Source organism: Zophobas morio, unplaced genomic scaffold, assembly GCF_036711695.1.
Source record: "Zophobas morio isolate AGI-343-1 ecotype UQ-CSIRO unplaced genomic scaffold, CSIRO_AGI_Zmor_V1 ptg000037l, whole genome shotgun sequence".
Taxonomy (NCBI): domain Eukaryota; kingdom Metazoa; phylum Arthropoda; class Insecta; order Coleoptera; family Tenebrionidae; genus Zophobas; species Zophobas morio.
The window spans coordinates 20,558-36,379 of NW_026972142.1; the positions used below are offsets into that span (position 1 = coordinate 20,558).

At 31.7% G+C, this 15,822-nt stretch overlaps 2 protein-coding genes across 2 annotated transcripts; both read left to right on the forward strand.

Annotated features, from left to right (window-relative positions):
- The first annotated feature begins 266 nt into the window (after positions 1–266).
- Positions 267–2,453, forward strand: LOC135139878 (uncharacterized). Its single transcript, XM_064070228.1, has 4 exons — positions 267–507; positions 561–630; positions 714–950; positions 2,384–2,453. The coding sequence occupies exons 1-4, from the start codon at positions 280–282 to the stop codon at positions 2,401–2,403; spliced, it is 555 nt and encodes a 184-aa protein (XP_063926298.1). The 5' UTR covers positions 267–279; the 3' UTR covers positions 2,404–2,453.
- Positions 2,429–5,780, forward strand: LOC135139871 (cell cycle control protein 50A-like). Its single transcript, XM_064070222.1, has 11 exons — positions 2,429–2,539; positions 2,620–2,799; positions 2,856–2,946; positions 3,196–3,273; positions 3,332–3,391; positions 4,010–4,105; positions 4,762–4,837; positions 5,159–5,282; positions 5,340–5,463; positions 5,535–5,618; positions 5,671–5,780. The coding sequence occupies exons 1-11, from the start codon at positions 2,429–2,431 to the stop codon at positions 5,778–5,780; spliced, it is 1,134 nt and encodes a 377-aa protein (XP_063926292.1).
- The last annotated feature ends 10,042 nt before the right edge of the window (positions 5,781–15,822 follow it).

Below are 15,822 nucleotides of genomic sequence, written 5' to 3' on the forward strand. Positions count from 1 at the left end.
AGGTATACTCGTTAGAGCCCGAGGACTAATATTGTTAAATGTTAACATCATCATTCCACTTTCTAGACTCAAAATCTGTAGATGTTGGTATCTGATAAGAACGATTACATTAGATTTAGCGTACTGCACTTTGGTTCTTTATAGTTCATTCTGGTAGAAAATATTTTTATAAATGACCAATTTCTAACGCCCTAGAATTTAAAAAAATTGGGTCAACTGGCCGAGGCCTTTTCTCTTCCTTCAAAGCCCTTGTAGTTTGTGTCATTTAATCTTTTTGTGATGGTGAATCCCAAATTATTTCGCTATTCAACTCTGGGATTTGTAAATAAACACATAGTTCATCCGAGTTTATTCAACAGAGGTCATAATATAGTGTTTTATGCCACTTCCGCTGTTAATCAAGGTTACGTGAACCCTAATGCAAATCATAAGTCTTGGGAAGGTTTCTGGTGGATTCCAGAAAATCCTTGGAGAGTCGATCCCATACCCCCCAAGCTAAACGAAAAGGTAAGCTCAAATCTTTGTGAAAAACATTAAAACGTTGTTACTTTATTTTGTAGACCCTTACTTTTTTAAAGAAGAAAGAGTCAGGAAACTGGGCAGACTTAACAGATGCAGAAAGAGAGCTATGTAATAAATTACTCTTTTTGTTTATCGGTTTACCATAATATTTCTAGGCAATCCGTGTCACTTCCTTTTTAATTTTTCTTTAGTGTACAGGTTAGACTACGGCAAAACATTTCTTGAAAATGCAGCTGGGCGTAAAACCACTTGGGAAGAAAAAAGATTCATTTTTATAGTAGTAACCTCCTCCCTGATATTCTCATACGTTCTTTTTGTGTCGATTCGAAGTTATTTATTGAAAGGGAAGCCCACAAAAACACATACAGAGGAATGGAGAAGAGCAAGTGAAGAGTATCTTCGCTCACACAATGCAAATCCAATAAGCGGTAATGTGCGCCAAGGACCTTAGTTTGCAACTTTAAAGTATTTTATTACAAAATAAAAGCCCATAATTCTATATTTTATGTAAGAAGGGAAAAACTAAGTGGACGTTTTTAAACTAGCATACAATTTTTTTTTTTGATTTTCTGCTTGAGATTATTTTAGTTTCTTTATAAGTGTGGTTAGTTTCATTTACTAAATAGTATATCTAAGGGAAAAGTAATATGTACTTTTAAAATTATTTTCTGTTCTTACATACTAGTTTTAATTTTTTAACGTAGTTCGAGAAAATAATTATACGGCTCGTAGCTAACCGGCACTAAGTAAACACAAGGAGATAATATACTAATATTTTTATGTTTGTATATATTAACTTCTTAATCGCTCTCTGTGAACTTTATTTGGAAATATCCGTATATAATTGAAAAGGAAGAGTATTTTTAAAGTGAACCACTTATAATTTTAATAAAATATTTATAACTTAGCTAATAAAGAAACGTTACTTTAGCTAATATATTATTAAAAATTCACACGCCAGACTTAAAAAAAAATTCTTTTAGTCATTAGAGACTTATTAACCACGGCTCTGGATATACTAGGAATTAAGTAACTCAGGGGACTAATCACCTTGAAGTGGACATCCATTCGAATATTAATAATACTCTTCTTAACATTAACAATATCGCCTATTAAAAAGAATCATTTGCAAGTACTATTACTTACGTTAGAGCTTATTTCACTAAGAGTGGTGTGACTACTTACGTCCTCAGGCTATCTTATGATTTTAGCACAAAGTAGCTAGTAAACGCACATAGAATGATAACCAAAAAATGTTGCCTTAAATACCTATTTTTCAGCTGATACACAAGTTAGCGTATCAAAACTTTAATGTCTAAAGGACTGGGTTGGACTGAACTACATTCCATAAACCGGAGTTAGAATGCGACCACTAAACTCAGTAGCAAACTATATCATTGACTTTGAGAAGTAGCTGGCCAAACCTTTTAGCTTCCTTGTTTTACTAAAGGGCTTACAAGATTTAATAGAAAAAGAGGTTGAAGTTAAATGGGGTTAAATTTTATGACCGGGATTAAACGGAATAGGTAGAGGTTATAAAGTCGGAAATTTGTTAAAGTACGTGTTGCTTTTTAAATGGAGTAGTAGCGGTTTTAAAGTACTGATTATTTATATCAAGTAAAATAAATTAGTGGTGAAATCCAACTTTTTATCTTTTTCATTTGTTAGTTTATATTAACAGCATATGCAAACTTTTATGGCTTTTAATATATTTTAAACCTTGTTAGCAGTATTAGTTTATTATAAAAGTAATTTAGCTCTCAATAAATTTGTATTAAAAAGGGTTTTTATTTCTCTTTTATATTTTTAAACGTCTAATCGTTGTATTTATATTATAATTGACTTTGCCTTTATTATTTAGGGATTCGTATGTTTTTATAAAGCTTTCTGTACTATTAACATTGTCATGAAAGGCCTAAATAAGAATTCGGTAGAAGTTCCTTTAAAGAATAATGAAAAAAAGAAGAGGCCTAAAGGTAATAATAAATATTACTGGTTCTACAGCGAATATTTAAAAGTAAAAAGAAATCATTTATTGTTGTAAACCACTAATAAGTTTAACTTTTCTTTACTGACATCTTAAAAATTACTAATAAGCACACTGCTATAAAAAAGTTATGCTTCAAATTTGCTTTAATTCCAGATCTTGCTTTGCAACAACAGAAACTAAAAGCTTGGCGGCCTGTATTTTTGCCTAGTACAGTTGTGCCGTGTTTTTACTTTATAGGTGTCTGCTTTCTCACTTTTGGTGCTGTTTTGCAGGCGTCCAACAGGAAGGTTTGTTTTCTTATTTATGAATTTCTTTCTGTAACTACTAACTGCTCCCTGAGAAGGTGAAAGAAGTAGAAGTGGACTACACGGAGTGTGGCGCTTTGGAAGCCGCCTCTCAGACTTGTGCTAACATACTTATTGCTGACATAAAAGGTTAAAGAATTTTTATTTTATTTTATTTTATTATAAATTAGGAAATGCCTTTGTATGATAATTTCCATTAAATAAATCCATACGACTGTTATATAAAGTTTAGCGCGTTTAAAGTTCAAGTATGTAAATATTTAGAAAATTGATGCGCACAATAATAGGTTATTTACGAAGTTGACGTTTTATTTATATATTTAAAATATAACATCTTTATCCAATAGTTATATAAGTTTAAGATTATTTGGTTTATAGCGAGTTGTCGGTGCCAAGTTAGCTTTACTTTGCCTGAAAGATGGAAAGAAAAAGATATTTACTTATACTATAACCTGAGTAAGGACGTTATCATTCATTTTTTAGTCATATAAACTGTCTTTGTGAACAAACATAGATAATTATTATCAGAATCATAGAAGATTTACGACCAGCAGAGATAATTATCAGCTTTATGGTTTTAATTTTATAACTTTATTTATATTCGATCGCCTCTTCTTTGCGTAATAGTAACTTTCCCTTTTTGTTAATTTTATTTAAAATTTTTTGACATCCCAAGTGTTATCAGAACAAATCGTAAACTTATTATTTGCTTTTTATTCTTTTTTTCTTCTCTGTATCTTAATTTTTTTCTAATTTATTAACTATACTATTTATTAAAAGTTGCTTAACTTTAATAAAACTTTTAAGTTTATAAAGTTCATATAATTATCATATGCTTAAGTTAGATTACCTATGTCATGAGCAAAGAAAAAATATATATTATAGAATAACGGATTGGAGATCCTTTATCCTTAACATGCTCGATACTTTTGGACTTTTTTATTATTTTACTTTAAAAACTTATAAATTTAATATTTATAAATAGTATCAGCGCACTTATTACTAAGGAAATGTTAATTTACTTCCTATTCTCTCTTGACTACTTTCTGTTTCTTTTTAGAGAAATATACAAAATAAAAAACCCTCTTGTTAAGTTACTTTCAATTCAAATTATAAGTCGCATACTATATTTTAATAAAATTCTTTATATTTCCAAGTAATGTCTAGTTTACTGATGCATGTCTTCCTGCAGGCTCTACTTCGGCGGACAAGACCTGTGACCCATTGGCTACGGTGGGCAACACGTCCATTGCGCCTTGTGGTCTCATAGCAAACAGTTTCTTTAATGGTTACTCGGCCTTTCTTTCAAACATTATCTATATACCTGGTCGTAAACTACCGCAAAATTAAAGAAAAGTATATGAACATGTTAATATTATTTTAAGTAACAAACTTACTATTATCATAAACTTGGAAAAGTGTTTTTGTTTTTTCTTTTTTTTTATGTCATTATAAAATATTTTTGAAAGGGCACCTTGGGTTGTTTTTATTCTTAGACATGTAGCTTTTCTAAGTGCTATAGAAATGCTTTAATTAAAAATTTTAATGTAGATTGTTAGGAACTTTCTGTTTTTCATGTTTTCTTAATATAATTAATTCTCTATGCTGACTATGCGTATGTATTGAAAACTTCCACGATATTATCATGTTTTTACGAAATAGTTTTTACATAACATCTTTAAATATTTTTAAAAAATTACTGCTTAGCGAATGTGACAACGTGAACTCTTCCTTTCTTACCTATTATCCTTATACTCACCTCTCTTCTATTTAATATAGTGTCGGCTAATTATTTAGTTCATTATGTCCTTTTTACTATAAGTCATCGGTTTTTTAAGATATTTAATATAAATAAAAAGATATAATATAACTTACAGTTCTATGGAAATGTATATACTCAGAGGCCTAATATAAATATAACTTTTCTTTTAAACTTCGTATTAGATTCTTTTATATTAAAGGATCCTTCTGGTAAAGTTGTTACGCTGTCAGGAAAAGATATCTCTTGGAGCACGGACAAGTTATGATAGCTATCAATAAAAAATATTGTTTATTGCGTCATATTAAATCATTAGTTACTCTAGCACTTCCCTTTTTTATTCAATGAAATTTTATTAAGTATTAAAAACTTCTTGACTTTAGCAGCGACTATTTTTCTAATATGTTTACTATAAAAACATACTTTTCCCTATAGTTGATAAAGCATTTATGTTCTATAGTTAAAAGTTATTACAATGTCTAAGGTTTCTAAGCCCATCAGTCTTTTATAAATATATCGTATTTTTTAGTATTTTTTTTGTAACGCTTATTAACGCGTTGTGGATGTATACTTTTTATTTAGAACTCGCTTTAAAAATCCACCTCCTCAATATAACCTTAAGGAGGCCTTTAAAAACACTACCAGGCCGCCATATTGGACATTTGAAGTTTATGAAATGCCAAGCAGCGGTGATGGATATGGCAACGTTAATAATAATAATAAGAAAATATCAGTTGCTTCTGATAATCTTTTCCCTCTAAAGGGCTATGAAAACGAAGATTTTATAGTATGGATGAGAACTGCTGCAGTGTCAAACTTTAAAAAGTTGTATAGGCGTGTGCAAGGACCTCTCGAGGCCGGCTCCTACGTTTTGGAAGTAAACTACAGTAATACTATATCTATGTGTTCTCTGGTAGCAAATCCTGTTTTATATTTTTTCTGCCTTTTTATAATTCAGGGTACCCTGTCTTAGTCTTTGATGGAAAGAAAAAAGTTGTACTCGCCACAACCTCATTCTTTGGAGGAAAAAATCAGTTTTTGGGTCGCTTGTTATAATTATTAACCAATTCTTCTTAGTAATTATTAATCATTAGGTTTAGGATATATAATAATGGGAAGCGTTACTGTTTTCTCTGCAATTTGTTTTTCTCTCGTCCAACTGCTGAACCCAAGAAAGATCGGGCACTGTAGAATTTACTATTAAAAGTTTGCTTCAACCGATTAAAACTAATATTATATTATTCTAGAAAAGCTTCTGCTCCTCTTTTTATTAATTATTCTGTTTTTCCATTATAAGCTCTGACTTGGTGTCATCAGCATTGCTGTTTTCGTGCGAGTTAGAGAGACCGCTGCTGCTCTGAGTGCTAGTGCTACCAGAAATAGGGCAGCAGTTTCCATAAAAACTCTTTCTAATGCAATTGTCCAATGCTAGACCCGCTCTACTAAAATGGCGTGCATGACTGCTTTTTCTAGTCATCAAATAATCCGTTCCCATTTCTCGACGAGCTTTATAACGACCACCAATGTTCTCTCCAAAGAAACCATTAGCTCTCTTAGAATTTTTTTCTTCAAGATTCGGTTCTTTCGCAATAGCTCTTAGAAAGTTGGTAATAACAGAAGCCTCGTTAACGGGTTGGGAGTAAAAGTGGGCAGAGCACGTCTGTGCATTAAAATAATATATAATATTTAAAGTCAGTTGATACAAAGGGTAAAATAGCACGGTATAAAAAAGATTCTCGTCAATAGTGTTAGTAGCAAATGAACTAATATAGTAATTTATAATAAATAAACCAGATCAGCACCTTTATCAACTCGGCCTTATTGTTTAAGTTTCCTCGTGTAGTTAGTTTGTAAAATCGTTTATATTTTTTCAAAGAAGAAACGTGAAAGAGATTAAAGTCGATTTTAAACTATGTTAAAGAATATAAAAAGTTAAGGCAAAATAAGACTTTTAAAACTTAAAGGATAGCTATAAAAGTATAACTAAGTAATTAAAGAACTTTATAATTTTATTATTGACTATATATTTCTAAAATCATATTATAAAAATACTTAGAAATGTTTAAAACTAAAGGCAGAAAGCGAAAGAAAAAAATAATAAATATTTACATCATCCACGAATCCGTTACTGTGTTTTTGCTTAGTAGGTCTCGATCTTTACTAAAGTCCATGAAGTAATAAAAAGCATAGAAATTTACTAAGTATAATACCTCGCGGCCCAAAGCGCACTAAGATGAGATTTATGGTGGTCGCAAAGTTGCATATGACCTTGATTATATAGAATATATTTACAGTAATAGATATTATTCTTCTAATATATATATATTTACTACAAAAAATATTATTAGTTAACATAATCCAATAACTTTCAGAAAAAATCAATTTCAAGGGAATTAAGCACCTGTACTGTCACAAACTTTAATATCTAAATTTTTCTCGATTATAAGCTTCTTAAAACGTTTCGTAAAAATGCCAACACCTTATTTTTATATAATTAAAATTAAAACGAATAAACGAAATAATTTTAAAAAAATTTTATAACACTAATATTTATAACATAATAAACTTAACAAAATAAAGGGAATACCCTTTCCACACTAACTTTTATAAACAATAAAAAAGTTCTTTTGTATAACAAATACTTTATAGAGTCAAAGGAACCACAAGTAATTATGTTAGTATATATATTAGTATATCTAAGGTAATATCACCTGAATAAGGATATTATAATAATAATAAAACTTTGTGCTATATAACAAGGCAATTGATAAAATTACAAATACTGTGCACTATGTATATATATATCAAAGGTATACTTAAGTTCAATTAATAATAAAATTGCGTTACCCGCACTATTACTGCACTTTTTGTTTCCTTCAATTAAACAACAAGTCTCCCTAACCACCTTGATTTAGTTAATGGTTTTGGCACCAGCCACTCCCGCATAAAACCTTAAAGCTCTTTATATTATATTCTTTGACATGTGTGGGTCTGAATGATTAAAATATTTTAAAAAGTAAATTGCGACATTAAAATACTTTGGCTGTCCACTCAACTGTTTGACTTTACCATTAGCCATCCTAACCCTTAGGATGCTTTTGCAGAATATTTTTAGCAGGCAAAAAAAAAATGACTTTAAGTTACATTACTTTTTGAAACACATCCAATAAGCAAATTTTCCTTGAAAGACCATTATAAAATAAAAAATTTATATGGCCATATATCGTTTTAGAAGCCCTTAAGTTCCTCTCAAACCCACAGCGAAAGTTAGTTTATTTTTAATTTTACTGTTACTTTACTTTTTGTAAGCTAACGTAGTAAAGGAAAAAGGAATAGGTGGAAATAACTTAATTTAAATTTTTCGAGTTTTAGTCCCACTCCTACTTTATAATTAATGTGTGTTTTATTTTATTAAATAGGTACTGTAAAACGAGCTCAGATATGTAAACGGCAAACGTTAGTTATTTTTAATATAAATTTTTACTACTTTTTTAATAAACTTTACTTATAATTATTTATATTATTATTCTAATCAATAACTAGTTTTTATTTTAACAAGTTTTTTTATCTACGACGGGGTATATACCTTTAAGATGACTTTTATTTACAGCTATTTTAATATATAATGTCAGTTATGCTCTATTGATGAGTATAAAGTAGAATACTCCTTAACATATCGCAAAGCTCTATTTTCTGATGTAGGAGGAAGAGTTTGTTCTTTTTTCTTTAGAGTTTTTTACAATCGACCAGAAATTGTCGTTGCCCAGTTTACTTCCAAAGAGGATAAAACCTTTTTATTGGTTACATAATACCGCCCACTCAGGCATATCTCTGTGTGCTATGTTACTTTATTTAGTCAAAAAAAATGAAACGCACTTATAAAACTATCCAAATTTCGGTGTAAAAGGGTTCAAATTTACATCTCAACTTAAGTTTCCTGTCTAGTTTGATCTTTAAAATTACTTATTTTTTGTGTTTTCCAAATATTTTTAATTTGGTTATCACCCAGCCTAGGTCATGAAGGATAGTGAAATGACGGAAGGATAGAGTTGTGTTAGGGTATTTCAGCACACGCATAGGAACACAAGAAAAAAACGCAAACGAAAATGAACGCGACTCACACTACTTTTATTAATAGTATTAACTTTTATACATACATACATATATATATATATAATGAAAGGTTAAAATAATCTAAGTTGTAAACATAAAGTTTGTTTAATTACGGCAATATGCATTTATAATATGAAGCTGGATTCAATTTTTAACGGATTGTTAAAGAATGATTGTAGCTTTGTATGTTATATTCAAATACAAAAAAGATCTTGAGCAGCAAGCTGAGGGTGATTAGTTAACCCCAAAGTGATTAAACTGGTATTATCATTGAGTGATTAAAATGATTAATGCTTTTATTTGGCACTTGTTCGCAAGTCAGTGTCAGTGCCGCTTATTGAGGACGGGATGCTTTTTAAAATTGCAATATTAACATTTACTCTATCTATTTATTACAGTGATTTTTCTCCCTTGTAGGGAAGTCCTAAGTATAAAAAACTGAATCCTGTTTCTTTTTTACGTAAATTAAAAATGAAATGTGGATATTATCGTTTTTTATTATTATTAATAATAGGAAGTAGAGTAAATTTAACAAGTTATTAATCATATCGAAGTTGAAAGTTGTAGTAGGAGCTTAGCGGTTAAGAGCATTAACGCGCAAACTTACCGACGCGGTACTCTTAGAATTAGGCCTTTGTCAGTTGCTTACCTAACCTTGCCCTCATAAATTTCAGTATCATCAAGCTCCTCCCGAAATGTTAGAAAAATCGGGAGGGGAGGTTAAAGGTTTGGTATGAGAAGTAATGATGTTGACGTGTGTGCAATAGTTATAGCTATGTTTGATAAGCTAAAAGCGATGGCCTTGTAATAGAGCAAAAGCTACCAATCGTAAAAATAATATTTTATTGAAAATAGGCCTGAACTCCTAAATTTCTCGAAATTTTTATAAATTTTTAGATATAAAGCGATATAAACCTAAAAAAATGTTAACTCCTACTATTTATATCTTTGTTTCACCCTATTAAAATGCCCTAATTGTTGAAAACTTAAAAGGCTACTTGAAAAGTGTTGCACCCGTTTGCTGTCCTTAAAACATCGCCCTCTATTTTTCATCTACAAACTAAATTTGTAATACGGTCCTCTTATTTGGTCTGGATAACGTTTTAGCACAAATCTCTTCAATAATGAATTAAGTAATTTTTGCTCGATAAAACTAGTTGGTGGTGTTTTAAAAGAAGTTAATTAACTTTTCTAAAAGCATTCGGGAAAAAAAAAACACTTTAATTTTCTGGAGTTGGTATTAGAGGAGAGTTAAACTTCAGTCAACTCGGAAAGTTAACTTTTATTATATAATACAAGGAGAGGACCTCTGCGTCACTTCTAAATATTTGAAGTGACAAAAGTATATTAAAAATTACTCTGTACAGTACTTTTGGATTAATTTATTATACTGGCTTAACAAAACTTATTCTAACTTAGCCTGATTTTCAGGCCATTACTAACTGCTCACCTATTTTTTGTTTGCCTACAAAATAATTCTCTCAATTTCGGCATCCTTCTTAGCTTTTCAGTTTCAAGCTATCATCAACTCTGCATCTCTAAAAAGTTTATTTTAAGCTTTAATGAGGCGTGACCTTTTAATAGCCATTCTTAAAAAAATGTGAATAGGGTTATATCGTTTTTCAAAAATTGCAAACACTGCCAGTGGTATAATGAACTTCGCGTATGCACGGTAAAACCATTTTTTTTCTAGCTCTGGGTTTGTGTTGATAGCCTCCCGATAGAGTAAAAGTCTGTCGAATAAACAAAAAATAGTGTTTTCTAGATTACTCTATAATATACTAGCTCCTAAATCTAATAGTCTGTGAAGTTAACTCTACAACCAATTACTCATACACTACAGCGGTCACTTGTCCTAAGCACGATGACTCTTTCCGCATTAAACTAGTTTTTATAAATATTTTTTTCATATATAAACTAGCTTATTTCCTCGCGCTAACTTCTTTAAGTGAAAGTTTAACTACTCTTTTTCAATCTCATTTGTAGATTTATTTTTTTCATTAGACAAAAATATATATCTTGTTGGAGGGTTTACAATTATTTTTACAGACCATTGTCCCGTTCCTGTAAATAGTTTCAGCAGTTTATTAATTAGCTTCCTTGTTATACTTTTTTACCAAGGACTTCCTCCTTGTGTTGGTGGCTAACACTATTTAGCTCCTCGTCTGAATGCTCGGTTAGCTAGACCGATTCATTGCACAAGGAACACTAGTACAACCACACTCTTGGTCTTCTAACAGCTAGAACTATTGCTCGAACTATTATAACTTATTCAAGCTCAAGGTTATATAGTCAATCACTTTACTAGTTTTAAGCCAGGTTTGTTACTGCACTAGTGGTCTGGGATGGGACATAGTGCTATTTTTCGTCACTCATACTGCTCCGCAGACATGCTTTCTGCTTTTTACTTTGATACTTGGACCTAAGAAAACAGGAAGACATTGCACTTAGCCAATAATGCCACTGATTCACTAAAAGCCCCAAAGGCTCTGCTAGGTTAGTTATATGAAGAGATAACTTTTTCACTGGCAATGCCAGTATACTACACGCAAGTGTTATTTCCCTAAAGTTTCAAGTTATTTAGACTTTCACTTTATTAGTCTAACAGTACAAAAGCTAGCTCTAAAGCCAAATAGGTCTAGTTAATGAAACGAAGGCACCAAGCACAAGGCATGTTACTAACCATATTGTTTCATCTTAAGGAGCAAGGAGGTTAAGGCCTGCCAAAGAGCTAAAGCCAACCCCAGGTTTTTACCATTTTAAAAATTTATATTATTTCGATATGACCAATCATGATCTGTAAGCTCTGCGAAGTAACGCACAACCGAAACTTAGAGCTTTATAGGGAAAGGTATCATAGTCACAATTTACCGGTTTGTTTGTCAGAAGCGAATCCGAGTATCAAATTAGATACTAGTGATAACTTTTGCAAGCCATAGAGTTTACTGAATTTTAACCTCTGACACCTTTGAACCATAGGGGGTGACATGACCTGATGAAGGTAAATCTGCATTTGGGCGCCATTCTCCAGGTGGCAACTCATTAACTACCTTAGATCGAAACCCACGTATAGATGCAAGGACTAACACCAAGACTGGAGGTGTGTTCATATATAGGCACGATCTTTTTCGTGCGCTTTACGATGAAAGTTCAGGGACAAAAATCAATCCTCGCTCTATTAAAGAATGTACATTAAAGGATGAAAGCATCGATAACTGCCAACAGTCAAATGCAGCACAAGCTGTATATTGCTACCATTAATAGCCCAACCTGCTACCGTTGCCTTTTTAAGGACCTTTACATTAGAGCCAACTCCTATAATGAAGTGATCAAAGCCCAATGAAGGTTGCTTGCGCAATACAGGCGTTTAAGATGTAAAAAATATGGAAAGATACATGCGCTAGCAACGAGTTAAGATAAACGAATATCTCTTATACATTATTTTTAGAAGGCTTAATCATGTAAAATGACCCTCCAAAGGCCAGAAAGGGCGTTATTATCTAGAAATTTAATAAGCTACTAAGGTGTTTGCTAGGATTGAGCTTTCTTCATAAGGTTTTAGTGTTAAACTACAACACCGAAAAAAGAATAAAACTTATATTAAATAAAGCTATTGTACCTGTCCTTCTCTTTACAGTACTATGTTAAACTGCTACCATTTATGAGAAAGGGAGTACTTTTCAACTTGGCACATCAAACGCCCTAGCACCGCCAGACTTTAGCGCTGGTTAGACGTAAGTTAGCAAAATCTAGCAAAGTACCTTACACAAAAGTAAGATATGTAATAAAGCATAATACTAGTTAAGACACCTAGAATACCAGTTTCGAACTAGTTTATTAACATTTAGATACAACACCATTAAAGTTATTTACGTACTACTCATAAGGATAGCCTTTTCTTTAGTTGAGATAACCTAGTACAACCTTAGCTTTCATTTGCAACTATTTGCTAAAGGTGCAGTACTAAACCTTACCTTAGCTTGGGCCTCCATAAAGCCAAAGGATCTGACGGCCTCAAGGATAAAGCACAAGGATCCAGGTCAGGCACTAACATAGTATATTAACAGCCTCAATTATATATCACAAGGTTAATGATATTGTTTTACCACCAGCGCCCTATATGAAACAGCAGTTTTACTATCCAAATAAAACTGTCACCATAAAGTTAAATCCTACAAGGCCCAACCTGTAGAGATCACAAGTAAAATAGAATCCTGTCTAAGGTCTATGTCCAACTTTAGTTTTTCACAATTATAAGAGCGGTCTTTCGACCTGCGTACAAGCTGTAAAGCTTTCTTAGATACATAAGGAACTTCATAACTTTTAAACTAGGCAAGGCAACTACAATCATGACAACTTGTGTTTAAGGAATCCTTTAAAGTGAAGATAAAGATATTTCTCAAGCTTACTTAAGTATTTCAGCTGCTATACTCAAGGATAGCAAGTTGTAATAGAGGGTTGCTAACCATCACAAAGTCAACTGATTACTACACCCATCGTGTAATCATTCCTGGGATAGTTTTATTTTTTAAAAAAAATTGATTTTAAGGAAAGATTTAAGTAGCACCCTTATAATCCTATAAGTGACGGTTGTTATGTCTTTCAACCTTTTCGCGTAGTTCTTTCGTTTAACCTATTGCACATCTCAACTAACGAGTAGGGTAAAAAATGGGCAGAATCGTCTTGTACTGAATTGCTTCGCGCTTCTCTCGGACAACCATGTCAAAATTTTACTTTGAAAGTTGATTGCCTAGATATTATATAAAAAGGTAACCCTTTAGCATGCAGTTCTTTTAAATAGATTTATAATTAAAAATAAAATAGTGCAAAAAATTAGGAGAACCTCAGGGAAGGAGAGCGCTTCCGGCAATTTATATTCTTTTAAGCCCTTACATATACGGGTAAGGGCTTCTTAGTCGGGTCTTAAAAAATTTGTGCTTGTTTCTCGTATATTGATACACTTGAGTCTACTCCTTAGGAAGAGCACTATAAATAGTGTAGCACATAAACTAAGAAGAATATCAGAGGCTAATTATTTAACAGATAATAATTTTGATTTTAGTACATAATTCTTTCTCTAAATAGTGTTGTATATAGTCAAAGTCTGCATTTTGGTGACTGGCTAAATTTAAAAGTGTAGGCCTACTACAGGAGGGATTTAAAAGCTAATGAAGACTAATGTGTTACGAGCTAAATTAATTAAGTTAACAGCTTACTCCGTGAGTCCCTAGTACCTCTCTTTCTGATCACAATGTAATTAACTGTGTATCCCTTATAAATACTTATGTAAATTCAAATTTCTTCAGATACTAAAGAGCTCCGACTAGTTACTTAAGTCCCTATAGAAAAGTTTAAGCTTTAGCTCAGTCTTGCAATGATTAAACTGATATTATATATCGTAATACCGTTTTAATGTAAGTAACGGAATATATTACTATGAAAGTTTCCCTGCAAACTAGATTTTTAAATATAAACATAGTAGTAACCCTGTCATCTTAATATCTAAACTTCTGTGAGCTACTCACTACTGTTTCGACAAAAAAATCCCTCATTAGGAAATAAAGAACAGAAGCTGGAACGCTCCTGAGTTATTTGTCTTATATAACACAACATCCTGACTGTACAATAAGTCCTTATTTAGTCCAGTTTACCTTCTACTGTTTACAGCGTTCAGCTGCATAAGTTGTTTGTTTGCCTGCGCGCATTCACAAGTTTTGTTAATAGCTCGTTTTCAAGATTTATTGATTCCTATAACTATGCTCTGTAAGTTCTCGCATAAATAGTTCTAAATTGTTCAAAATTATTTTATAAAACTTAAAAACATAATATTTGCTTAATAGCCCTCTAGACTGTTAAGTTGTTTAACTAACCTTATCTTGAACAAACTCAAGTCGTTTAGGTTTTTAGTTTATCTAGTTTTCTTAACTAAAACTTTAACTTAAACTATAACTGGTCCTCTTGATAATGTCAATCTATCAGAACAAAGGCGCTGAGCCTTAGAGACACTTAGCATAAAAAAAAGAAACGTGTAGTAAAAAAAGGGACAAGTTTCACATTTTTATTTATTAGTCAATTCGACAACTTCAGTCATTATATCTGCTATAATTTAACCCTTTAACGGGCAAAACTCTGGGGCTTTCAATAGATTTGTTTTACGTTCCCTGGTAACTATATTTACCACTTTTTTATATTTTGTTGGTTGCTGCTAATCCGTTAGAACATGGTAGTCAAACTTATCAGAGATTTTTTCAGAGACCAAGCCTGTCGTTTAGGGTCAATTGCTATAGACCTACCTTTGCAAAATTGAACCTAATCGACAAGTGCTAAACATAGTAACCAGTAACCTATAAGGAGTTAAAACTCTCACTCTTTATTCCCTCATTAGAAAGAGGGGTATGGAAGGTAGCCTCTGAAAATTTAAGGCCTTTGGCGCAATGAACCGAATAGAGGTTGTTATTTCCATGACGATAAAATGGTTTGGTGCAGGCCAGAAGAAAAATATATTACAGGTATACGTATATATAGATTTTTTTAAAAAAATTTCCAAGAACAGAACATATCAAGATATCTAAGAACAGAATTAAATATAGAATACGAATCGACATTCGACCATTAAAATAATAAGCGAATCTCAAGCTCGCCTGTAGCTGCCAAGTACATATATACACCTGAGTAATTGTATAAAGTAATGAAACGGAATAATCAAGGAGTATTAAACTAGTAAAATTAAAGACCGTATGACATCCAAGACCTTTTTTATAACATGAAAACAGCGATGTTCTTTAATTTTATGCGTTAATCATCTTTTTTTCTTCTTCTTATCCCAATATGTAAACTAATATTTAATCTGCTAGATATATGAAACAATGTTTAGGTCCTTCATATTTTAGGAAAAAATATGCTGGTCATTTATTGCGTTAGCTATTAAACTGTTAGGATGTATATCATTTTGGTTATAACATTATGAAGTCATTCGTTAAGGTAAGGCAAAAAAAATTTTACTCCACATACACGAGGCTGTTTAAATTTCGCACCCAGAAGCGTCTGTAAACATTTTAGAAGGGTGTTGTCCTTAAAGAATATGGGTTCTGTTAATATGCAAAGAAGAGCAGTAGGATCAAGATACTGCTGCG

Excerpts from the sequence above, each read along its gene's own strand:
- LOC135139878 (XM_064070228.1), top strand. The coding sequence starts at position 280 with ATGGTGAATCCCAAATTATTTCGCTATTCAACTCTGGGATTTGTAAAT. Across the intron at positions 631-713 it reads AGATGCAGAAAGAGAGCTAT|TGTACAGGTTAGACTACGGC; the intron begins GTAATAAATTAC and ends ATTTTTCTTTAG. Across the intron at positions 951-2,383 it reads CAATGCAAATCCAATAAGCG|GGATTCGTATGTTTTTATAA; the intron begins GTAATGTGCGCC and ends TTTATTATTTAG.
- LOC135139871 (XM_064070222.1), top strand. The coding sequence starts at position 2,429 with ATGAAAGGCCTAAATAAGAATTCGGTAGAAGTTCCTTTAAAGAATAAT. Across the intron at positions 2,800-2,855 it reads TGCAGGCGTCCAACAGGAAG|GTGAAAGAAGTAGAAGTGGA; the intron begins GTTTGTTTTCTT and ends CTCCCTGAGAAG. Across the intron at positions 5,464-5,534 it reads CGTTTTGGAAGTAAACTACA|GGTACCCTGTCTTAGTCTTT; the intron begins GTAATACTATAT and ends TTTATAATTCAG.